The 23,903-nt window shown below is 37.1% G+C and overlaps 3 protein-coding genes across 6 annotated transcripts; all 3 read right to left on the bottom strand.

Moving 5' to 3' along the window:
* Positions 1–124: 124 nt before the first annotated feature.
* On the bottom strand, positions 125–7,894 carry styk1b (serine/threonine/tyrosine kinase 1b). Of its 2 annotated transcripts, XM_028013007.1 has the most exons (10): positions 7,511–7,894; positions 6,537–6,583; positions 5,861–6,028; positions 3,851–4,183; positions 3,565–3,746; positions 3,019–3,093; positions 2,609–2,817; positions 2,391–2,431; positions 1,358–1,454; positions 125–1,270 (listed from the first exon to the last, which is right to left on the bottom strand). In XM_028013007.1, exons 2-10 carry the CDS (start codon positions 6,580–6,582, stop codon positions 1,078–1,080), a joined length of 1,344 nt encoding a protein of 447 aa, XP_027868808.1. In that variant the 5' UTR covers position 6,583; positions 7,511–7,894; the 3' UTR covers positions 125–1,077. The 2 variants fall into 2 exon arrangements, with proteins under 2 accessions (XP_027868808.1, XP_027868807.1); XM_028013006.1 differs by lacking the exon at positions 7,511–7,894 and having other exon boundaries at positions 6,537–6,654.
* Positions 7,895–9,493: 1,599 nt separating this feature from the next.
* LOC114142372 (glutathione S-transferase kappa 1) lies at positions 9,494–13,531 on the bottom strand. Of its 2 annotated transcripts, none has more exons than XR_003594996.1 (8): positions 13,463–13,531; positions 13,029–13,378; positions 12,868–12,949; positions 12,637–12,765; positions 11,364–11,509; positions 11,160–11,269; positions 10,975–11,068; positions 9,494–9,910 (listed from the first exon to the last, which is right to left on the bottom strand). XR_003594996.1 is itself a non-coding variant. In XM_028013631.1 (8 exons), exons 2-8 carry the CDS (start codon positions 13,095–13,097, stop codon positions 9,861–9,863), a joined length of 687 nt encoding a protein of 228 aa, XP_027869432.1. In that variant the 5' UTR covers positions 13,098–13,378; positions 13,463–13,529; the 3' UTR covers positions 9,494–9,860. The 2 variants fall into 2 exon arrangements, 1 of the variants encoding a protein (XP_027869432.1); XM_028013631.1 differs by having other exon boundaries at positions 11,153–11,269; positions 13,463–13,529.
* Positions 13,532–14,338: 807 nt separating this feature from the next.
* Positions 14,339–23,167, bottom strand: rap1gapl (RAP1 GTPase activating protein-like). 2 transcript variants are annotated; one of them, XM_028008581.1, is made up of 19 exons: positions 22,645–23,163; positions 22,488–22,520; positions 22,294–22,387; positions 22,092–22,127; positions 21,949–21,996; positions 21,598–21,795; positions 21,409–21,506; positions 20,934–21,012; positions 20,463–20,516; positions 20,193–20,276; positions 19,982–20,082; positions 18,839–18,968; positions 18,566–18,727; positions 17,597–17,668; positions 16,484–16,570; positions 16,212–16,367; positions 15,137–15,220; positions 15,032–15,051; positions 14,339–14,955 (listed from the first exon to the last, which is right to left on the bottom strand). In XM_028008581.1, exons 1-19 carry the CDS (start codon positions 22,713–22,715, stop codon positions 14,898–14,900), a joined length of 1,665 nt encoding a protein of 554 aa, XP_027864382.1. In that variant the 5' UTR covers positions 22,716–23,163; the 3' UTR covers positions 14,339–14,897. The 2 variants fall into 2 exon arrangements, 1 of the variants encoding a protein (XP_027864382.1); XR_003594361.1 differs by lacking the exons at positions 14,339–14,955; positions 15,032–15,051 and having other exon boundaries at positions 16,212–16,399; positions 22,645–23,167.
* Between the last annotated feature and the right edge of the window lie 736 nt (positions 23,168–23,903).

The raw sequence follows: 23,903 nt of genomic DNA, 5'->3' as shown, positions 1-23,903 counted from the left end.
TAAAAAGGTGCTTCAGTTTTCAGGTTATCTGAAACATATATATATATATTTGTGTTTTTTTTATATATATATATATATATATATATATGTTGAGTCTTTTGTTGTATTCTGCCTATGTTTTTTTGTCATAGATGCCAAGCCCAGGCTTCAATCACATCACCGACAATGACACTCAACAAGCCTGGTGTTTTAGTAGTTTTCTTTTTTGAATAGTCATGAAGAGTTTAGTTTTGTATTTTCTCATTTTTATAGTACAATCAGAATTATTTTTTCATGGGACAATATAGTTGTAGAAGCTTTAATAAAGTACCTGGAAGTGGGTACTCACGCTCTTCTCTTTCAAGGTCTAAATGGAAGAGCTCCCTGTACATGTATGCAGTACTATCAATAAACATTACTGGAACTGAGTATGTTGCTTATTGGTCATAGGTTCATTTCAACCTCATGATAATTCATATTGTCATTAACATTTTGAGTTTATGTAAACAGTCTGAGTTTGGTTCTTGCAGACATCTGTATGACCCGTCCTGCTTGAGTAAACGTAGATATGGCTATTATTAGTTACACTAACAGATCCTTTACTTTGTAACTCCTTCTGTGGTAGTTTATATATTACATTTTTTAAAAGGTATTGGTCCATTTTTTTAAAAATTTAAAAAGTTGAAAACCATAATGTTTGGACAGCATCACCTGCAGGTTCATGTGGTAAGAAAGCTGCACAAACTCATGTTTACATGTTCTCTGGTCTTATACCACAAAAACACAAGTTTTGTTTCCAACCTCAACCCCAAAAAGTTCCATAGATGAGAAACAGAAGACTTTTTGTATGATTGTTCTCCAACAATCATGAAATTTCCTCCCAAAATGAACTCACTAAGGAGTTCCCTGTTCAACTGAGTGAATCCTAAGAACAATAACTTAATAAAGATCCCATTTTATCGCCAAAAGTGCTCAAACACAGTTTGTAACACTTCAATTGCATCTTAAAGTCACTTGTATAAGTGCTATATTAGGCTTGGAGATAGTAGTGCAAATGCACACATATATTTCTTCTTTGGCATTTGACATTGTAAATGATCATAAAACGGTGTAGCTGTTGGCTTCTCCGTATCCGGCCTCCTGCAGGTACTGTTCCAGGTTAACCGTCCCCGAGGCTTTGAGGACTTTATCAGAGGCGCCCTTTTCTCCTGAAACAAGTTTCCGGCTCAATTCAGCCAGCAGGGGTCTATCCTGCTCTTTCCACTGGCAGCAGCTTTTTATCAGCGCATATCTAAGACAAAAAAGCAGGATTTTGGTTATATTCTGCACTAAATTAACATCTTGAAGAAGGTTGCTGAATCATTTGTAGCATGCTTACAGTGAGTTGGAACAGTTGGAAGGTTTTTTCAGGTTTTTTCCTCTCTGATGAAACTGCAGAACCTCGTTAATTGAGATTTCTGCAAATGGAGCATCGCCTAGATAAAAAGAATACAAATATTTTGAACAACCAAGTAAAGATGATCCCATTGTAACATTTACATGAAGTTAGAAGTAGACCCAAAAAGGTGCTCAAAGTTTTTTGCGATATTGAAGTTGATAGTATAGATGTGGTAGTCAGATTTCCATGCATGACAAATCTATCAAACACAGCAAAGCAGCAATGCTTGGCTGCAAGAAAATCAAACCTATATAAAAAGTCAATCTCGCCTATATATTATGTGTGCATATTTCTCTACATGTTTATACTGTTATCAATACGATTTCCTCAACATATTCAGCAACAATTTACGACTTAAAATCTTCCAGCTACTCTTTTAATTTTTGTTGACAAAATCAGATTCACAACAATCAAAGTAAGGTGTTGACTGGAGTTACTTTAAAATATGCTCCAAGCTTTATTATCAACAAGTAATATCAAAACAGAAAGAAAACACGTTGGCATTAGCCTAGCACTGATCATAAAACATTCACTGAAGGAGTCAGATGTGAGTTACTTAAGTAAAGTAAAGTAAGCCTTTACTTTACTTAAGTTTGTGTTGAGTGGGATAAATGTTTAGAAAGCTGCGACTGTCCTGCAGAAACAAAATATCTGTTTTTGTCAACACAAAATAATAATTGCTGAGTTAAGATAGATAATGTCTACTTTGTTATTTTACTGCACTTTAAAGATACTGAGTTTTCAAGTATAAATGACTCAGACTAGTGAAAATCAAGACAGCCCTCTCATGAAGAATCAAATAGAAACGAGTACTACAACACTGGCGATAACAACATTTTTGTCAGCATTGCTGCTTAATGTTTTAAGAGTAAAGCTTTTTTTAAAAAAAAAACAAAAAAAAAAGTTATATTCCTCAGCAACCACAAGGGGGAGCTAACGTCTAAGTGTTTTTAAAAGTTACTGCTGGACTTACCTAATGATGCCATCTCAAATAGCAAGATCCCAAACGACCAACTATTGGAGCAAACAGAACAAAGAATGTATGTAGTTAGTTTTCTATTCAGTTGAAGCTCTTAGAAATAAAACGTACAATATAAACAAACTAGTGAATATGATCTGAACATCTCTGAAAAAAAGGAAACTGGATTTGAGCAGCTTTAAGAGAATTATTACAAGACAAAAACCACTGACATGTCACTGCTCTTAGTTGCTGCCTTCCTGACCAGCAGCTCCGGTGCCTGCCACTTCTTCATGCTGGGATCGTCCCTCTGAGTGGCTTTCTTGCTTTTTCTTATGTAAACTCCATGCAGACCCCAGAGCTTGGCTGTGAGCTGCTTCGTGACCAGCACGCTGCGGGCCCTAATGTTTCCGTGAAGGAGATCTTTGCTGTGGAGGAACTCCTAACAATGCAGCAAAACAAGAACTTCAGGGTTAGATAGGCCAGACCCGTTCAGAATTAGTTAAGAAAAACATTTTAATGTGTTTAGTTAACGTGGTGGACATATGAAGAAATGGCAAAATATGTGGAAAATATCTGTTATCATATTTTGTACTTTTGAAATGTTTAGGCTGAAATAAGAATGTTTTGTTATTGTACAAACCAGAGCAGAAGCAATTTGACTGCCCATAGTGAATATTCTCCTTTCAGTCATTTCACACGGAGGATCCACTTTGTCCTGGAAAAATGAGACATACTTGTTAGACAAACTTTAATTTGAACAATAATGTAGTTTTCAGTTTGAATATTGTAGTAATTTTATACAGTACTATGAAAAGTAATTTCCCCCATGTAGTCAGTAAAATGAATATAATTAACCAAACATTTAAGATTTAAATTTCACTAGCACACAAGTTTGATTACTACCAGACCTGTGGAATCAAGTAATGCCTTGAACAAAACAAGTCTGACAACATGAAGTATAAGATCAGAAGGTTATGCTTCAATCTAAATAAGTTTAATTATAAAGCCATTTCTTACACTCTGGGACGTCAGCAAACCACAGAGAGAGCTATTATCAATGTAAGGAGAAAATAAGAACTAGTGCTAAACCTGGAACTCAGGAAAGGGTAAATACTGTCTTACACCACTGTGGCCTCCAAACTTTGTGATGTGGTGTATAAAAACAGAGCTCATTATTTTCTTTTACCTGTCTGCATTGCCACAAGTAGCTGAGCAGGTCCCTGTTTTCAAGCTCCTCCACCACTGTGACCAGGGGAGCCCGAATTGAGACCACACCAAGCAGCTCTGGCAGGAATGGATGCGGACCAAGCTGAGAGAGGAAAGATGCAAAGCCCAGGAAGTCATGTCTCTCATCGGCATCGGCTGAGTCTGTGTAGGGAAGAGATGGTAAATAACTTTTTAAAGTCTGGTCTTAAAAACAGATTTTTTAAAGAAATGCATTTAAAAGATGTAATTTTCCTTCACTGTCTCACCTTTGAGGACCCGGAGCACCACATTCCTGTTTTCCATGCGTGCCCTGTAGAGAGACACAGACGTGTCGACTCGCAGGGAGAAGGAACCCTGTAGAGGGGCGACCAGGTTGAAGGACTCTGGCAGCCTCTGGCGGGGCAGCTCTCTGGGCTGGACGATGGGAGTGAAACTGGTCTTGATGGGATCCAGTAGGGGGCGGGGTGAGGGAGCCGGATTGCTCATCGCTGCAGGAAATCTTTGAGATTGATACGTTTTTGAAGCGTCAAAGGTGGAGTAGGAAGTGGGAATATCCAACGCAATGCTTTCATGCTCAAGTACATTGAGACCAGGTGGAGCTGAAAGAAGTCAGAAGAGAATAGACACCATCAGTGTCAAGAATTAACAAGTGAATTAGTAAAACCTTTACATATGGGACCCGAATGGAAATGTTCTGAGAAGACCCAGAGGACTGCAATATGTCTGATGTGTTTGAATAGTGTTACAGAAAGGTGAGACATGAAGCTTTTAAAGTATAGTTGTTATAACAGAGTTATGTATAATGGGTTGTAGGTGTTTTTCATTGTTCAGTAAAAATATTTACATCAATTTCAAAAGAATATTTGTCCTGTCCATGCTGTGCTTAAACACTCCTTCAGCTCACCTGCCACGCCTGATTGCTTACCTGTTCCACCTGGTCCCTGCCCTACTTAAACACCTCTCAGGCTCTGCCTCCTTGCCAGATTATCAACAGCCACGAGCCAGTAGAGATCCAGCGTTTCCTTCCAAGCCTTCAGTGTTTCTACGACCCTTTTCTGTCCACGGATTGACCCCCCCCTGCCAAGCCCTTCACGGATCCCATCTGTTCTGGATTTCTGGACCCTGACCCAAGCTTTGCCTCACAACCACCGAGTATTGCCTGCCCCTCAAGCTATGTCTGCTCTCTCTGTCCACCTGTGTATGACCTCTGCCAAAGTTATTATCGTCAAAGTCCCTGGGTTTTGCCTCTTGGATCTCCTTGTGGAGAGTTTCATTGCTTCCACAGTAGCCTGTTTCACCTGGTTTCTCAGCTCCACCTGTCCACTGCTCTACAGGTCAGTTAAGCTGAACATTTCTAAGATACCCTTCCTTTATCAGTGCATCATCATTCTTCTCCCCTCTCTTCTCAGTGCTGTGTTTGACGACCTCATCCTGAGCAGCAACCAGAGTCTGAAAATTTAATTAAACTTGTTTTTTCCTTTGCAAACTCCTGTGTGTGGTTGAATTCCCGGGTCCCCACCGAGTGTCCTTACAAATATTATCATCATCACAATAAAGTTGACTTGAGATAAAGAAGAATTAATAACTCAGTTTTTTCTCAATGCTTGGGCGTGTGGACACTGTTCTCCAATAATATCCCTTTGGACAAAACTGCTTTATAAAGATGGCCACAGAGATGTGTATAAAAATACCTGTTCTGTTTTTTCTTTCTATGCATTAAGTTACCTTTTCTTACCAAAACTAAATCAGAATATTCAGAAGTTTCCATCCCTTAAATACAAATTTTCAGCAATTCAGATATTTCCAGCTAGCTTCTATATGTTAACATTCACATAAACACAAATAAGACATATTGGAGTGACTATAGTCAACGGATAAGGATGTCAAAAATTGGCTCCAATATTAATTTTAAGAAATTTTTAAGTTTTTGTCTCAAGTCATTCAAAAGGTTTATCTCATGTCTGCAAACATGTGGCTTTACATCACATTGAAAGTATCTTTCAACATAACATTAATTTGGAAGTGAATTCATCTCTATGGAATAAACAAAGTTAAAACCTAATTTAAATAACAAAGATGCAAGTTGAATAACAAAAAACAAGAAGAAAGATGCAATCTAATCAAATTTTCTATCAACAGGTTTTCCAAAAATACAATTCAAGGAACTACAAGGAAACTCCAAGAACTCAGATGGCTTACAAGATTATGTGACACGTGAGTGACAAACAGGTTTTGATGCCAACCCCACATAGTTCCCATTGTTTTGCTCCACTTACCATCAATGCCTTGCAGTATCCTCCTGGTGGTCATTTTCTTTCGTGGACGGATTCGGTCGACCTTCTCTGGGCAGTAGCGCAGCAGCAGAATGAAAACCAGAGTGACCAGGAAGCTGGCCAGCAGGAGGATAGGCACCACGATCACCTCCGGCTCATAAACACGGATCTCTGCAAGGTGATCAGACACAAAGTCATGTGTTAGCTTAACTGGCAACAAGTCTGAGGTTTACTTATTAAAATAAAATGTTTCTTTTATTATAATTTGGACAGTGTGTGTTTTGTTCAGTTTTAGATTTAGATAGCTTTTAATTTTTTTTATTGTTACCATGGGGGTAAACACAAATGAGGAAATATTACAAAGGTAAGATGTTAAATTCAGAAATGCAAGATCAAAAGACGACAAAAGAGAAAGACAAATAAATAAAAATTGCATTATAAATGTCAAATTAAAGACCTATAATCCAAACTCCAACTTAGGGATTTTGCAAATACTTTCAGAAATGGAACCTGACAACAAGGGACATTCGAGTTTGAGTTCTGTATTTAGGGAGCATGTTTATCCCCCCGTTAAGGATGGATAATGTATTCTTTAAGATGATGCTGATCCGGACCAAAAAGTATCATCAAAGCTTTCTCTGTTTAGTGGTCAGAGGTTCATGGTTCTGATAAAACTCACCACAGACGGTGTCTCCATGAGTGCAGCGAGGGTCTGATCCTGACATCCTGTCAGATTGGAAGAGATTGAAGAGACACTCAGGAACAGAACCAGCAACACACATTCATCATTTCCAACCTCAATGAGTTATTAAATATGTTTCCATAAAGCTTGGTAATAACAAAAGACAAGATCATTTCACACAAATAACAGAGATCTTTAAAGACTGACTTGAGATAAAATGCAAAGAAGTGTTTCCATTTGAGACTGAAGGTGTAACCTCAGGTACTAAATAAAACATGAACATTGACTTCTTCATAGAAGTGGAATTGAGTCATCTATGAGTCTAGCACAACAAAATAAGGCACTAGGTTTCCCTGAAAGACAGTTATGTTGCTTGTGGAGCAAAGTCTGTAACTTGACTCTCACACGTAAGCGCTAAGAAAGGCCTGAACTGTAACTGAGACCAGGAACCTCAGATGTTGTGTTAACGCTCAAAGTGTCAATGCTTTCTTCCTTCTCTCTTCTCAGTTTATTGTTTTTATCTTCTGGTTACACAACCATCATAATCTTACATATGAATTTTTGCAGCTGTGGTCCATCAACACCATTGGTGTTTTGTAATCAACACCAAAGAAGCATATATAACCAAGCAATCTGTGTGCTGTGTGCTGGATTGTCTGTGGTTTAAAAAATACACTATAAGGCAGATAGGAGGTACGCATTAAAATCTCTTCAGTCTCATCATCATCCTTTCACGTCATATCCTAGAACTCCAAACTTGTTAATCTGCATTTTTCTGTCACATTAAAGCTTGTGTTGCACCTCACACGTAGTGTTCAAACATAAAAAACACCAGTTCTCAATATACCACCCTGAAAACAACTAAAAGTTGCATTTTCTAAGCTGTTTCTGAATCTATATAGTGGATAAATGAGCTCCTGTTGTAAAACAGATCACATTGTGTTTCAGAAACACTGTAAAGAAAGTCTTACCTCACTTGTTTGGGTGAATTTCTGAACGTCCAAGAAGATATATACTGTGTAGAATCGTCTTATCGCAGGTGCATGGTTCCTTCCCTCATACTGTTTGGCACTTTGCTTGCATCCTGTCAGCTGTGCTCCTCAGCTCCTCCTTGTGTTCTTTGTCTCCGGGGATCAATTTGCTGCTCTGTTTGTCTACCTTCCCACCTTCAGTGTTTCCTTTAACTCCACCCTCATCACTTGCACCACATCCTTCACTCTTGTTTTCTCCTTCCTCCTCCGTCACTCTCCTTCCCTGCTGGAGTGATGCTGCTGCGGACTGAAATCAGCTGTCAGGTTCCCAAAACACTTGCCTGTAGCCTGTCTTCCTCTCTCTGACAGCCGTTCTTTAGTTTTTTTTTTTCTTTCTTGCCCTCCCTTTCTGCTCTGTGTTCACAGAAACAGGTCCAGCCACTCCTTGTCACTTTATAGTTTCCATCTCTTTGTTCACCATGCGTGATCTAAAACTTGCATAACTGGCTTTTCTGACTCAGGGGCATTTAGTCAGCAAAAAACAAACTGCTTTTTAATTACAATGAGCGCAAACGTTTTCATTCCTCAGCAACACAACCACGACCCTCACTGTGCACCCCGGTTACTTAATTGCAAAGTGGAAAAAAGATGGACCAAAAAATATTTAGGATCTGACTACAAAGGCCAGATAAATATGTAGGCCAAACAAATCGAGCGCCATTTTACATTTCCCTTTCTCTTTATAATCATGCGCAACTTTGTTTTCAGTCTAGCAGATGAAACATTTGACTGTAAAGCAACAAAAGATGTGCTAATATTGATATGGTATATGGTTCTGTATCACCCTAGGTATATAAAATAGTATGAATTTGATGATTTTCAAAGCAAAACAATTGAATATTCATCATTTAACAATTTTTAAAAAATTATTTATTAGTACATTAATCACACATAAAGAAAACAGCTTAATATTAGGAGAAGAAATCTTAAACACACCCATTGTTGTTGCATAAACACCATTTACATTAAAGTTTTATTGTGTTTTTCAGATTTAGGTATCAAATGACAATGTGACCATATAAACTGAGTCCAGTTCTGTTTCAGTGTCTGAATTTAATCAAGTTGATTTGACAGCTCTTGGAGAAGACAAATCTTCTAACCACGACAGCAAATTGTGTTTTGAACAATAGTGACCACAAACCAATATCTCATGTCTCCACATTTATACGGCTGACTGAACCAGAGAGTGGCATATCTGCTTTACTCAAAGCCAGTATAATAAGAAATATTTCCGAACTCTTTTTACAGAAGTAATATAACGCTGCTGGGACCAGTGAAGATCGGCCATTTGTGGTCATGACTCACAAACATCAACTGGTTCTCCTGCCCGTCAGGTAAACAGATGTCCGCATCCTCAGGCTATATAAGCAAACAAAGCTGCGATTGTATCAGAAGTTAAACTTCATATGAAGGGCGTGACAACCTACCAACTGTTACTGTTTTCCTTTAAAATAAAGGTACTTGTTGTTCTTGCAGGAAAAATTACCAGTGAATCAAAATTTTAATAACAGTCTTTTTTACTCTTTTCATATATATATTGTTTTTTTAGATAAAATCACTTGTGTGGATTATTTTCTGCATTACTCACTCTTCATATTAGATTAGTAGAATAGATAACATCTGATATTTTCTTGGCTGAATTTTTAGTTCAATCACTTATAATACAAATTTTGAAGAGAAAGATTGAAACGTTAAAAGTCGCAGAGATTAAATCCTTGATGTTTCTGTACTCTTATGCTATATTTACTCTTCTACTTTATCACATGTACTTTTACTTGTATGGTTAATTTCGCTCTGTCCATCTTTTTAATTAATCTAGCGGTAATCTACCATAATGACTGTAATGGGGAAATAACTGTGTTCAGATTTAGGGAGAGTATTTTCTAAAATCTTAAAGGTTCACAGACTTTCATCGGATCAAGAAAGGGTTTATTAAAGATTTATTCATTTATTATAAACACAAACATCAGCTTTGTTCTGGTCTTTGACAAAAAGCCATTCATTTATTTGATTCCATTAATCCCATCCCTCTGAATCAAACCAATGGACAGACTTAAACATAAGTTACAGAGCCACATCAACAGCAGGGCTAACAATAAACATAACCTGTTAGCACCTAAATGTAGTGAAAGCTGCTGCAAGGAACATTATTTTCGGAAAAATTGTATTTTTGATTTTCTGGCTCAAACAAAAATTATGTAGACTAAATTAAATTAAACAGATTAATTTCAGAAGGCACAGCTTAGAAAATCTGTGTTGGCTGGAATAGTGAGTTAAATGAGCTCTGATCTCAAAGCTTGGAGGCAGAGCTGCCTGGGTTAGGTCCCAACCACTTCTCTCCTGCAACAAACAAAAACAAATTACCTTTTAGAATACAATGCATGTATCCGATTCTGTAGACATATGCAAAATCAGAAACAAATGAGACCATCTTTTCAGACTCTAAACAGCTGGAGTATGGAAACACCTAATCATACAAAATCCCAAGATTTTAGTGAATCGCAAATTCATCCGGAATCTGCATTTTTTTTAAATGAGTGCAATGCTAAAGTTCAGTTAATGTCCTATGGCACATTAAGTCATACTGTGTAAGTAAAGGTACCTTATGCCTCATATTTTTTCTAAATAGTTACAGTCATCCTGGCCATCATAATTTTGTGTGTTTATTAGCCGCTTTAAACCCTCCATTGTCCTGAAATGATTACACCACAAACAATTACAGGGATTTTATGAACAAGAGTTATGTGCAAATATTGGAATTCCTTTTGGCATTGTGGGCCAAAATTAAACACACAGGCTCAACTATATACACTCCCTTTTATAAATGTATATATCTGACTTAGCAAATTTTATCTCGACTACAAACATCAGTTTTAGTATATTTTTAAACTGTTCTGCACAAAAAAAGCAGAGTTTGTTTAAATTGGTTGGTTTCCAGGCACAATCCTATCTTTTAAACATAATCCATACATATTTAGCATACCGAGCTTTACAAAAAATAAATTAGCTTCGCAAAAAATAAATTTCAATGTGAAATTTATGCCTAAAAGTTGAATCCATGATTGGAAACCAAACAATTTAAAGGAGCTCCAAAATTTCTGATGAGAAATACTCAACTAGGATTATGCCAGACGTTTGTTGTTGAATATTAAGGGAAAGTTGCTCAGGGGCATTTAAGCAAACATTAGTGGGGTGTGTGTCTGTATATCTGATTTTATATGTATAATTTTGCACACAAACATCTCCAACTTGAATACGCAATTATAGGTTCGATTTAAAAAAACGCGCTGAAGTTATGTTATCATTCCACCCTAAAAATGGTTAAAATAAATAATTAAAATCCAAAATTCTTACATTCAAGTCAATGATGATTTGACATATATACAGTATTTTCTGTTTCTCACCAATGCAGTTGGCCATGAGCTCAAATCTATCAGATCCAAAAAACATCTCGGGTTTTCCATCAATATGACAAATCAGCATTGGGAAACCAAATGCCTGGGGAAAAAAATCACAAGTATTGTTTCTTTAAAATAAACTAATTTCTCTTCAAAGTACAACAAAAGCAAAAGCACCACCAACCCCATATTTGAGTGCCTCCTCTGTTGAGTGTTTAAGCTTATCTTTGATCTCCTGCGAGGTGCACAACTTTAGCGCTTTTTCAATCTCACTGTCACTCAGTCCTGCTTTTTTGGCTGCCTGGGGGAAAGAAAAAAAACACAACAGATAGAAATGAATGCAACTCAAAATCTAATCAGAAATGGGACCAATGAGTGTGTTTTTAAGCAACAACCTCAGAGAAGGATTCGGGTTTAGTGGCGTCTTTGTCCTCACTCCAGATCCTCCTCCACAGCTCCCTGGAAACCTGCTCCACCTGCTTGTCTCCACCTTGCTCCATATGCTGCACTGCTGTCACGAACCGCATCGCAGACAAAGTTCCTAAAAAGAAAAGAAATATTCTGTCTTATTTATCAAAAAATTCCTGATAAATCACAGATTGTTTTTACTGCACTGTTTAAATAACAGCTAGCAATTAAATCAAGTTGAGTTTTCTGACTCTTTATTTTATCATCATTTAGCTCTTGAAATTGGTTTTACTGCATCTCCTCACATTGCTAATGCTAATAGCTAATTTTAGAAAATAACTTCTTTTAATTTTTTGTACAACCTGGGAAAGAAATACTGACTTCATTTTGCAGCAACAGATATATTCACGTGATTGTATTTTTACTCTAATGGAAGTTGGACAGGGTTTAGATACGAATCAGACACTCCTCCATTTTTATTGCTTCGAAGGTCTTTGTCAATATCCCAATGCTGAGTAAGAAAGTAAGAGAGTTTGGTTTCAAACTCTCTTACATCCACAACCATTTAGGGGTCCTCATACTGGAGGACCACTTCTCATCCTTTTAGTTTGTAGGGCTTCTGTCACACGTAGAACCATTTCATCCTCACCATTGGACTACATAAAGCTTGAGTGATCCAGTGCTGCATTTCTTTCCCCCCACAATGATCAAAGGTATTAAAATAGGACACTGCATTTAGATAATGATAGACGGAATTAAAGTTGCCTTAAGTTACCCCTCTTGGTTACTTCGATTTATGTTTCATGAGTTATTTATTTTTTTACATGTGTAAAAATGGCATTTGAACATACAATGAAATTAATAAAAGTCTGAAAATGTAAATGTTTCCATCTTTTCCAAACCTGGAAACCAGGTTCTTCACATTCTTTACATTTGAGTGCAAAAGTAATAATCTTGACCTGAAATATGACATAATGCTGCACAATATATCAAACAGCAGTCATCACTGCAGTATTATGTGTGAATAATTGCAATCTTAAAGGAATGCTGGGATGCAATCATTTCTAGGAAATAATATTTCAAGCTTTTTGTTGCTGCGTTGTGGCTTTTGCACTTTGCTGACCTGTCTGTGCAACTGTAACTTACTAAGTCCTACTTAGTTAGAAACTATAACATTTGAGAGACTGACTAAATGTAAGTACCTCAGTAGCTACCTGTCTGATCAGAGCCCAACAGAGTACCCATGCTGATAGTGTTTACCTTTTTTGAACATGACCTCAAATGGGTCAGTAGGTGGGTGTAAAGGGACGTCAAAGTACTTGGACGCGCGGTGAAGATCTTTAGCCATGTAGGAAAATTTGTTGGGAACTAAACCAGGAGGCTTGTTTCCTGTCATAAAAGACACAGGTTATTTTCCAGTCCATTCCACGAGGATATAAACATGCACATGGCCTTTAATTTACACTTTCTAGGTCCTTCATGCTCACTGACCTGCTCCATGCATGATGCCTCCGAGAAACGCAGGACGAAACTTCAGGTCGATGTTCCACACGTTTCTGTAGCGACAGATGACCTGGGAATACAAGGCATAGTTTTAAACATCCCAAAATACGGACTGGACCTGCAGGACGAGTGAGAAGGAAGACACAAACCTCAAACCCGAGCCAGGAGTAAGGTGAGACCACATCATAGAACAGCTCCACCACTTTCTTTGAGGTCATCTTCAGGTCTTTACCTTTGCAAATGCTAACCCTTATGTTTAGATTTACACTAACTTACTCTGTGCAGGTTAAAGTTCTTCTGCTGCTCTCTCAAGCAACCTTGGCGAATCTCCAAGTGACTCAAAGTTGAACTAACCTGACGCAGAGCAACCTAGCATGGCGTTTGTAAAAATGATAAACAAACACAGCGCAAGTCCGTTAGCAATTAGCCACAGCGCTGCAACTGGTTACTCAAACTGGCTCAACAATTAGCCCCAGTCCAACCATCAGAAAAAAAACTACTACTCTTCTTCTTCTTCTTTTTGTTTTTAATGGCGGTTGGCAAGCAACTTAATGGTGTGCATTACCGCCACCTACTGGTAAACTACTACTCTAAAGTAGCATCTCTCTTTTTCTGCTTCTTAATGGCTGGCCAACAACGTTACTTTACGATCCTGCCATCTACTGGTAGAGTGCTGCATAGGATATATATATATATATATATATATATATATATATATATATATATATATATATATATATATATATATATATATATATATATATATATATACAGTGTATATGTATTGTTCAGAGATGTTAATGTTCGTTTATTTCCTATACAGAACTCTACCACTAGATGTTATATAAAATAATAAAAAAGAATAAACAGAACAGATATGGATCTTTATACTAAATAAATATTCTCAAATTAAAGACTGTATTTTTCCAAATGTGCTGAGTGTGAGTTTATGCTACAGTGAGAAATTTAAGTCATTGCAGGCTATTTTAAGCATATTTAGCAGGGATCTCATTGTGCCACCTTATAGCCTCATCTCTTATACAAAACTGTTAGATGTATAGATTTTTTTTCTGTGCTTTTATAGTTTACTCTTTCCTGACTTTTTGTGCTAGACATCATTCCAAATGGTAAATACTTACTTCCTTGTTACTGTGTTAATGCTTTAATTTTATAGAGGCACTAGTGTACATTCACCTGATATAGGTCCATCCTTCTCTTAATATATTTAGTCAATCAAACTTGATTCTTTCTTTCCCTCTCTCTTTCTTTATTATAAGCAAGGACTGCCACCTACTGGCAAAAATCCTTTTTTTTTGAAAGCTTGGATTTTCTTTTGTGATTATTTGTAAATGCTTATTTGCTGAAATGCTACATACTAATGTTACACACAAAAAGACAACATTACAAGCAAAATTATCAGTTAGTTTGGAGCGAGTTGAAATATCCAAAAGTCTTCAGCATTTGTAGCCATTGTCACTTTATTTAATGTAAAACTCAAACAGCTCTAAACCTTTATTCTGCTCTGCATGTCAAACAAAAACACCCAAACTCACAAGTTTTTGCTTCATTTAAAACATGCTTTATGAGTCATTTCTGATTTACATTTGTTCATATGTTGATACTAAATGTAATCTTTAAAGTAGTGTAATATGGGCATCATAAATAACTAAAGTGACAACTTCTCCAGATTAATGGACAGTTTTATTTGTACTATCAGATCAATCTCTAAAGCTCTATGTTATTAATTAATTACTCTCTATTGTATTAATATAAATGAATCACCAAAGTCAAACTAAATGTTAGCTGTTAAAATAACCGTAATCTTTTTTGTGGCGTTCTCAATAATTTACATTTATCATCATTAATCTAAAATGTCCGTATGATTGTATAATAAATATATTTTCTACAAAATCTACTTTTAAATTCTCTTTACAAACAGGTAATTCACAGGTATGACAAAGGTAAAAAGCTAGTCTAAATTGTTATATGGATCTAGAATCTCCAATTAAAGGTTTTCTTTATGTCTCCTCTTGAGGACTTGCTTGATCTTTGAGTTCAGCTGTTCCAGAGCTGTCACTGAAAAAAAGAAGCAGTTTCATATTTTCATCTCAGGGCACAAAGTCAGAAAACCTCTCTGACTGTTTTGGCTTACTTCTCTGCATCCTTGTCCACCTGCAAAGGAAGAAAATGCTTCAATCTTTTTCTATTAAAAATGATAATCATTCAGTGTAATTAAATGCTCTAAAAATATTGTTACCTTTGGCTTTTGTGATGAATTTCCAGTGTTCTTCCTGGGAACACCCAGAGTCTCAAATGAATGGCTTCGCACTCTGATGGCTCGCTAATGAAACAATGATTTTGGAGAAGAAAATGATCAAATATTTAGAGGTAGTTCAGGGCTTTCGAGATGAGGTTTTTGGTAAATGAATATTTGCAGTTAATATCTTATCTGCAGAACATAACTCAGTATAAAAACAGATTAAGTTCCCCCATGGGGCGAAGACCAAAGTGGACTTTTACCTTCTTAAACATATTTGATATTTTATGAACCTTTAAACTGTTGTCACATTCATCTGTGTCAGCTGTTATTTAAAAAACGATGATTGTTTACATGTGAAATGGAAGTAGGAGGTAGTGCATCCTAATCCTCCTGTGCAGAAGCATTTTAAGTGAGATTTACTGCTGTGGTGAACATGGAAGTATGAGATTGAACCTTTTACCTCCAAAAAATGTTTTTCCTCCAGACCCCTTCAAAATAAGCTCAGGACCTTCAGATTAATCCAAAAATAACCTCCTATTTTGCACAAAATGTTTCCTGAAACGTTTTTGTTATTTTGGCTACAGTAGTAGTTTGTTCACAAATTATTTTTTTTCTTGCCTGCAGAAAGTGTCTCAGAAAAAAATTTTATTAAGCAATGTGAAAATCAATAAAATAGCATTAAATCAGTATACTGTTTTTGCTTTTTACTGACATTTACTTCATAAGTTTGAAAGTTACTCTCACTGGAAATGTTTTGCATGTCTGGCCCATAGTATGTTTCACACAGGACAATCACACATGGTGCCTCCAGCCTCCATTTCCTATTTGAATATTCAGTGACTTTTGTATTATATTCTGCTCAATGCAAAATAATCTGCCATGGAGTTACTTGGGATTATGGAAGTCTTGGTTTCTGTCAGACAAGCAGTTTTTTATTTATAAAAAACCCCCAAAGTGTCTACTTCTGATAGGATATTGTTAATAACCTTTGAACAGAACCTCGCTTTAAAAGTCCAGAACTGTTCTTCTTAGTAAATTATGTGATTAGTTTCTTTGCAGTGCCAGTATTCACCTTAAAATTTTCAATAAAACCTCCACTTCCTTCAGGTGGGCCTCTTGTGCTCTCAGAAGGTGGGGCGGCAGCGACTGATGGATCTCCCATCATGCATCGGGAACGGCTGAAGAGTTCATTATGCAAGCTCTCCAGGAGTGACGAGCGAGTACGCAGCTTAACATGAGAGGAGCAGGCGCCAGAAAATACTTTTATAAGAGGAAAACAAATTACAGAACAGGTCTGCGTGTCATTAAAGAGTACTAATGAAAACACTTTTTTTCTCATGCTACCTCTAGTCTGCTGAACTGTTCCGCCTTATAGCAGGCGATCTCTGCATTGATGAGCTTGGTGAGAAGAAATTCCCTCAGCTGTGAATGCTTAAACACAAGAAAGGGAGAACAATTTATCATTGTGACACAGTTGCATAAATCATATGCAGAAAAGATCCAATAAAGTTAAGCCTTAACAGGCTGACAGCAAAATTGAGACCATAAAAAAAAACTTTAAACCACCTCTTATATCTTTATTTTCTTTTCTAACTTACTTCTAATCATGTACTGTGGTTTTGATAAACATATTTCTTTGATATTTGGCTGATTTCTCTTTTCTTTTTGTCCAGTACCTGTAGCAGTCCATTAGAGCTTGTAGTGCAGTACTTATAAAATGAGAAAAGTGAACAAGAGGAAGGAAAATTAACAGGTGTCAGGCCTAAAACAGTCATCAACAGTGTCTGAATGTAATAACTTTAAGATAAAGAAAGATCTTTAGGAAAAACTTAACACAGATCTTAGAACGCAACTGAGAAATGGCAACAAATCTGATCCTTGTGACAAACTGTCAGTACAGTAAAGCTTAAATATTCAATTTACAAATGTTTCTCTGCTAAATTATAATATATGTGTTGATGTTATGGGCTTAAGGACATTTTAATACCTGAATGAGTAGAGGTAGTTGATTCAAATATTGATTCAACATTTTTACGATATAAGTAATCTGTTTTTTTACTGAATCCTGAAACTACTTCAATCTAATCCAAAGTGTGCAAAGATTTTATAATGTCTCTACTTATTTAAAAAAAGATTATGACAAAATAGAAAAGTTTTAGAACAAAAGGTTTGCCTTTATACAAACTTTTCTTTTGTTCAAAGAAAAGTTTGAACAAAACAAAACTTTTTGTTTCTTTTTCCATCCCACGTTGGACTGCTAAACTCCAAATGAGGTGAAAAGCAGCCAATACCCAAAGAAAAACGTTAAACTGCTGAGAACTATTGACCAAGACCACTTCAAAAATAAGAGGACAGTCTAATCCAGCAGATGATTAGCCAGCCAGTATGCACATCTGTGCCTGAAACGCCGAATTTCAAGAAATAATAAAATAAAACAGTGAAAATGAAGTGTCTTACATCTGTGAAAAGTGGAGGATCTGGGATGACGGGACCAAAAGGAGGAACGTCTTCTCTGGCTGTAACAGACACCTGGGAAATACACCACAGGACATCATTAAATCTTCAAGATCCTTCATTTAAATCATCATTAGATCATTGAAATACTCTGAACAGCATAAAAATATTCATTTTCATCTACAGTAACTAGAAAAAATATCACTTTCTCTAATGATACCATCTACCAAGGTTAAACTTCCCTTCTGTCTTCAAACATTGTTTACCTCCCCTTTTCATTGGATACAGACATTGAACGCTATGCATTATTGGGAAGAAGAAACATGAAAAAAAACACTAGAGAAAATAGAGAAACTGTGGAAAGTTAAGGCCACAATTCTCAAGTCATTCTTCTGGGAACCCCTTCGAAAGAATTAATGTTCACCTCTTAAAAATGTTTCCACATTTTGTTACATTAAAACCACAAAATTGAATGTACTTTACAGGGATTGTATTTGATATTCCACGGTTTTTCTTACTTTAACTCCAAATACTCCAATCCCCTAATGATGTTGTCATTAGCATGTTTAATGTTTTGTTCAGACTGTGTTGGATTCCCTCTGTGTTTGGTGTTTGGCATGTGGTAAAATTACACAGATAAACTCCGTTTACTGACTAGGAGCAATTTTTTTGTGCTGTATTTTATTTACGGCTGTCAGAGTAACAACATGTTCACGTGTTCCAGGCATATGCTTCGTTTTCCATTCACTTCACAATTGCGCACTACTTTGTGTTGATCTATCAAGTTAAATCTCAATGAAAACTCTGAAGTTGGTTATAAAGTGCCAAAATGTGCCAAACTTAATAGCATTTTTTAACTATAGACAAAACTGTAGGAAGCAAGGATAAAAAGGACCATATTAGACCTCACTGTCCAAAATGTTGATCACCTTATGTGGATAAATAATTAAGCTGAAACTGGTTCACACTCACCTGGTAGGCAGCTCCGCCCTCCTTCTCCTCCTTCTGAACCCTCCGCACCACCACGAAGCAGTGCAGGAAGTGAGACTTGATGACATCACACAAAAAGGGGGTCTGTCCCTCCTGGTACACCAACGCTACAATGTCATTACCAATGTGTCTTTTTCTCTGTAACTAAGACAGAGAGAAAAAGAGGAAATATCTTCAGTCTCGGCTCTGGAAACTTTTCGTCTTAAAGTTGAATTGTCTGGAGATAATTTGGACCAAGAAGACGTGAGGTAAGACCTGCTGAGGGTCAGCCTCTGTGTAAGGCAGCTTGGTTGCAACATGAAACATGATTTCTCTGCCATTAAAGGAAGTGAAGACTGCTTCATTTCCTGTCTGGCCGTGACACACATCCAGTCCTCCTCTGAAGCTAAAAAAGACAAATAAATCACACTGTAAGACCAAAATTATGTTTTCAAAACTACAGTTTTGTGACTAATTATTTTTGTGATTTAGTCGTAATTAATAACAAAATCTAAGTGCTAAAGGCCGGGTGCAGGCTCCAACTGCTGTGTAGTTGCATCCAAAGAATTAAAACAAGTTCATCCATTTCAATGGTTCAATTTAGAAAGGGAAACTCATATCAATTCAAGGTGGTATGTTTAAAAATAAGTGGTTGTGCCAAATTATAATCTTAAGTTCAGCTTCTTAGGAAATAGGAACATTGATTTTAAGACAGAAATGTTTTTTATGATCTGTAAAATCATCTGGAGGACATGCAGCCTTGAAAGATGGCAAAAGCTAAAAGCATTCCTAAGGAAGATTGTTGTTCAGAGAGTGATGTATCCAAGTGAACAATTATAGGTTGAGTGGAAGCGAAAACTATGGTAAACGAAGACACACAAGTGAAATAGACATCCACAAGCTTGAGATGATTGTGAAGGCACATCCATGCTGCAGACTCCACAGCATGGAAAACATAAGACATTCAATAATGTATGATTTTTACTGTTGAAATTGAATTATTCCCTAAATTATTTTGTTTTGCCCCCAATCACAAGTCAAAGATGTTTCTAACTTAACCTGAAAACACAGATCCAGATGACTTTGCTCTTCATGGCTAAGGTTTAGACACCCATATTCATTTTGGTGATGAATTTAGTGAATCAGACCTTAATAATAAGACTAACATTTAAACATTTCCTCTGTTTAGCAAGAAATGCAGCATTGACTCACACCTCATAGGAATCTGATAGGAAACTTGATTGTGCAATGTGTGTACACCTTACAAATCTACAGTCTCAGGAGAGACTTTTTAGTTTCTCAGACTAAAAAGAGTGTGGACGGCATTTCTTCTACAGTTTTACTGATGGACTACATACAATGCTTACCTAATGGAAATGCATAAAATCATGTTTTAAATTGTTTTCAAATGAACTTTACCCTGTGAATCCCTGCAGTTGAATTGTGCCTCCCAGGACTGACAGGAACTCCCTGAACTTCTCACTCTCCTTGTTGTTACTCAGTATGTCCTCTTCTGTGAACTACAGAGACACAAAGCAGGTATGTGAGAGGAAGGAGATGTGACATTGTGTCATATTTTAGCTGTTTCTGCTTTCTCTTGTTTGTTTGGGTTTTTTTAAGGTAACATTACCTGTCCTTCCTTTTGATACAAAACACCAAACTTGAAATTAGAAGACACTCTGTGTTCATCAAATGCTGCTATTAGGTCTGGAGCCTGAAGGATGAAGGAGGTCAAAGTCAAGCTGCCTATTTCTTTAGACAGAAACGATTTCTAAGTTTCACTTGGAAAAGTACATTTATAAAATGAGGTATCTCTGAAGTCGGCCTTTGTTATTATTACCAACAGGTCATATTACTATCATCTGTCATATTACTACGTGTGATCAAACCGGAGGATTACCTTGAGGTAGCTGACCACGTCAAACTTGGAAACCGTCACTTTATCAGACAGCCTCTGTAAAGAATATAAATGTAAATGATCTAGAAATTTACCGTTTCTGCTATTCTAAGCCTCATTTGACTTCTTTTGGGAGTTATTATTTGGCATATTGATATTCAACCTTCAGTTTGAAGGATGAATATCAATCTTCACACTGAAGGTTGATATTCAGTGTGAATATTGACACACTGAATATCAACCATGTAACTGTTATGCATCTGTTACATAACAGAAAAAATAACCTTTATAAATGAACCTTGACACAGAGCTTGATTAATTTCTATGAATAAGGAAAGCTAACGGTACAAATATAATGCCTAAGATAAGATGAGAACTTTTATTTGTAATGCATGCTACTACTTTAATAAACGTTTAGTACTGCAAATAATAAAACTATTTTATTCTTAATTGCTTATTTTTAATTCACTGTACCTTTGCTAACTCTACAGCAGATGGCATGTTGGTAAAAAGGGACAAAGAGAAAGTGCCATGCAGGGAGCACTCTTTCATCCTGGGTAAGAGAAAAAAACAACATTAGTTTTTATACAGTAAATGTTTTTGTGTAGAGTTGCTCATATTTAACACCACAAATAGACATTTTTAAAAATAACTTAACATCTTCACACTAAACAAGATCAGAGTAAATCATATTTCACCAAAAGTACTGGGTCAGGCTTTCAAATTATTGAAAATGTTCAACATTTAAATTTTGTTGTAGATGCCACAATGACAACAAAGAAACCTCAAATGTGAAACCCCTGTCAGAAAGCTAAAGCCTGGCTAAAATGTGTCATCAACAAGACAATAATGCACAACGCAATACATGCATAACAGATAAAATAACCTTTATAAACACATCAAACTTTTCAATAGGCTAAAATTGACCTTACAATAGGCTAAAATTGACCTTAGAATCACACGTAGTTTGTTCTCTTCCTCCTCCAAACATACAGAGAGAACCAGAGGCCCCAGTGATGGATCCATGGCGATGAATGAATGGTGATACTGTTGGGAGGGGAAAAGGTCGTTAAACATGAAAATCATTCTTCCAACTGTACCGTATTAAAGTTTGGCCTTAAGGCGAGGCCTTACTCACTCGAGAACGGAAAAACTCATGGTAGATTTTGGCCTCTCCATCCCTCTCCATGATGTCGTAGCTCTCCGGATCAAAGCCATGGTGGGAGGAGGAGGGACTCACATCTCTGAGCTTTTCCAGCGGCGGGTCGATCCAGTAGCCTCCCAGTTTGGAGGGAAGAATAAGAGGCAGATCTTCACCTATGTTCAAAAGCTGAGACTAAAACGCACACAAAAGAAGCTCTGGATAAGGTGGAAAATTAGTGTTATGGGGTAAACATATTATAGTGATTATGAAACACTAGTATCAACACACGCGTACTGCCATGTAGAGGGAGTCAGCTGAGTTATTCTCACTGTCATGACGACTTACCTTCAGAGGAAGTGGGAATTCACATCGCTGCTCATCGATCCTGCTGCCCTGATGGACAAGAGCACCGATGATAACAAAGCTCCTCTGTTCAGACATCAGCCGATACACACTCACTGTATAAGATCAATCACACTGAAACTCACCTGCAGCTTTGCAATGATTTCAAACAGTTCTGCGTCCTGTACACACATGCATTCAAAGAGAAAGGGAAGGAGGAACATGGAGGGGGAACAGGAACATGATTAATGCGTTAAAACACATAACTATGACTTCTCCTGCATGCACAAGTGAAATTCTTACACATGTTTTACCAGAAGTAAAGGAAGAACATTATAGGGAAATCACCCTTTGGTTGTTGCTCGTAGAAAGAATAGGCTTGTTGCCAGCAGTGGTTGGAGAGTCCAGAGCCTCCAGAATGTTGTCCTCCACAGACTCAGGTCTGCAGCAACAGGTTGTGCACAATTTGTCAACCTCTACTCCAGCTCATCCAGGACACAATGAAGTTAAAATGCTGCTGGTAAAGGGGAAAAAAGCCTCACCTTGTCTCATCCCCACAGGTGAATCTGTCCACACTTTAACAAGAAACTTAGTTTGTTAATTACTTTTTCAAAAAAAACAAACAAAAAAATCATTTTAAATTAAAAGCAATTTGACTGACTTTTTGAGAACAAAGTCCAAACATGAGCCTATACTCACCCGCCATATGCCCCAAAAGTGAAACTTCTCTTTCTAGAGAAGGACATGTCATTCCTCTTTTCTCTCTCCATGGCTTTGGTGTCACCATGAATGTTTCTACATGCCAGCTTGGAACCGAGTCAATCAGGGCTGCCTAAGTTTGAATTAATTCACTCTATCATTCTGTCTCTCCTCCTCCTGTTTCTGCTCCCCCCTGCCACTCACTCATTTAAACCTCCCTTTCCTCCCTCCGTCCTGTTGTCAGACAAACAGGCAGCGTTAACCCGCTCATGGTCACACATGCAGCCTCGCTCAAGCTGCCTCGGGTCATGCAGCCTCTTTACGCCACTGATCCCACAGAAACCCAAATGTGGCGGTTTATCGCAGATGGACTCTGCTTAAAGATAGAGCTGGAAATAAAGAAATGACTGACACTTTTTTTTTCTTTCCCTCCCGGATCCGTTACCCTTTGAGTCAGTGAGAGTCATCAATTATTGACAGCGCACACAGCGAGGGTGAGGAGGTAGACAGCAGGGGAGGGAGAGGTGGAGACTGCAGCGGAACATCAGAAAGGAAAGGGAGGGAAAGAAACTGAAAGAAAGGAAGATGTAGATAAAGGAGGTGGGACTATTCTAATAGCCTTAAAGGAGGGACATGACTGTAAATTATTGTTTGTGCAAGTTAATAGTAAAACTTCAGCAGTAATAAAATGGATAAAATTTATGTTTGACAGATTTGGCTCCAATAATCCGATAATCAGTCTCTTGTACATTATTCAAATTCCTTAAATCTTTTCACAATTTGTAATGTTGCCACCACAAACGTCATTGTGTTTAAGTAGGATTTTATGTGACAGATTAACACATATGAGTTGGGAGCCTAGCGGAAAAACAGGTTACAGATTTTGTTTTCTGAGGTTGCCTTTTTTTGTCACACTTAATTTTCTTAATTTTATCTGGATTAATTTTGGCCCATTCTTCATTTGCTTGTTTTAAACGATAAACAGCATAATGTCTAATGCTTACTGTTTAAGTCGAGTCTGTAGGCCGTTCCAAATCCTGTGGTTTGTTTTCTGTTGCGCAAGAATCTTTTCTTGGTTATTTTGTGACCTCCTAGGTGACTCTGATGCACTCTGAGTAATTGGGAGAGCTCGCCACTGTTTTCCCATGTTCTCCATCTCTTTCTGTGGTTTGCTGGAGCCCTGACCTTTTCTAGTCTTTTCAAAACTGATATACAGTATGTCAGTGATTTTGTTTCTCAACTGTTCTTGAATCTCTTTA

The sequence above is a fragment of the Xiphophorus couchianus genome, chromosome 3 (assembly GCF_001444195.1).
Source record: "Xiphophorus couchianus chromosome 3, X_couchianus-1.0, whole genome shotgun sequence".
Taxonomy (NCBI): domain Eukaryota; kingdom Metazoa; phylum Chordata; class Actinopteri; order Cyprinodontiformes; family Poeciliidae; genus Xiphophorus; species Xiphophorus couchianus.
This window is presented reverse-complemented; position numbering and strand designations above follow the sequence as displayed.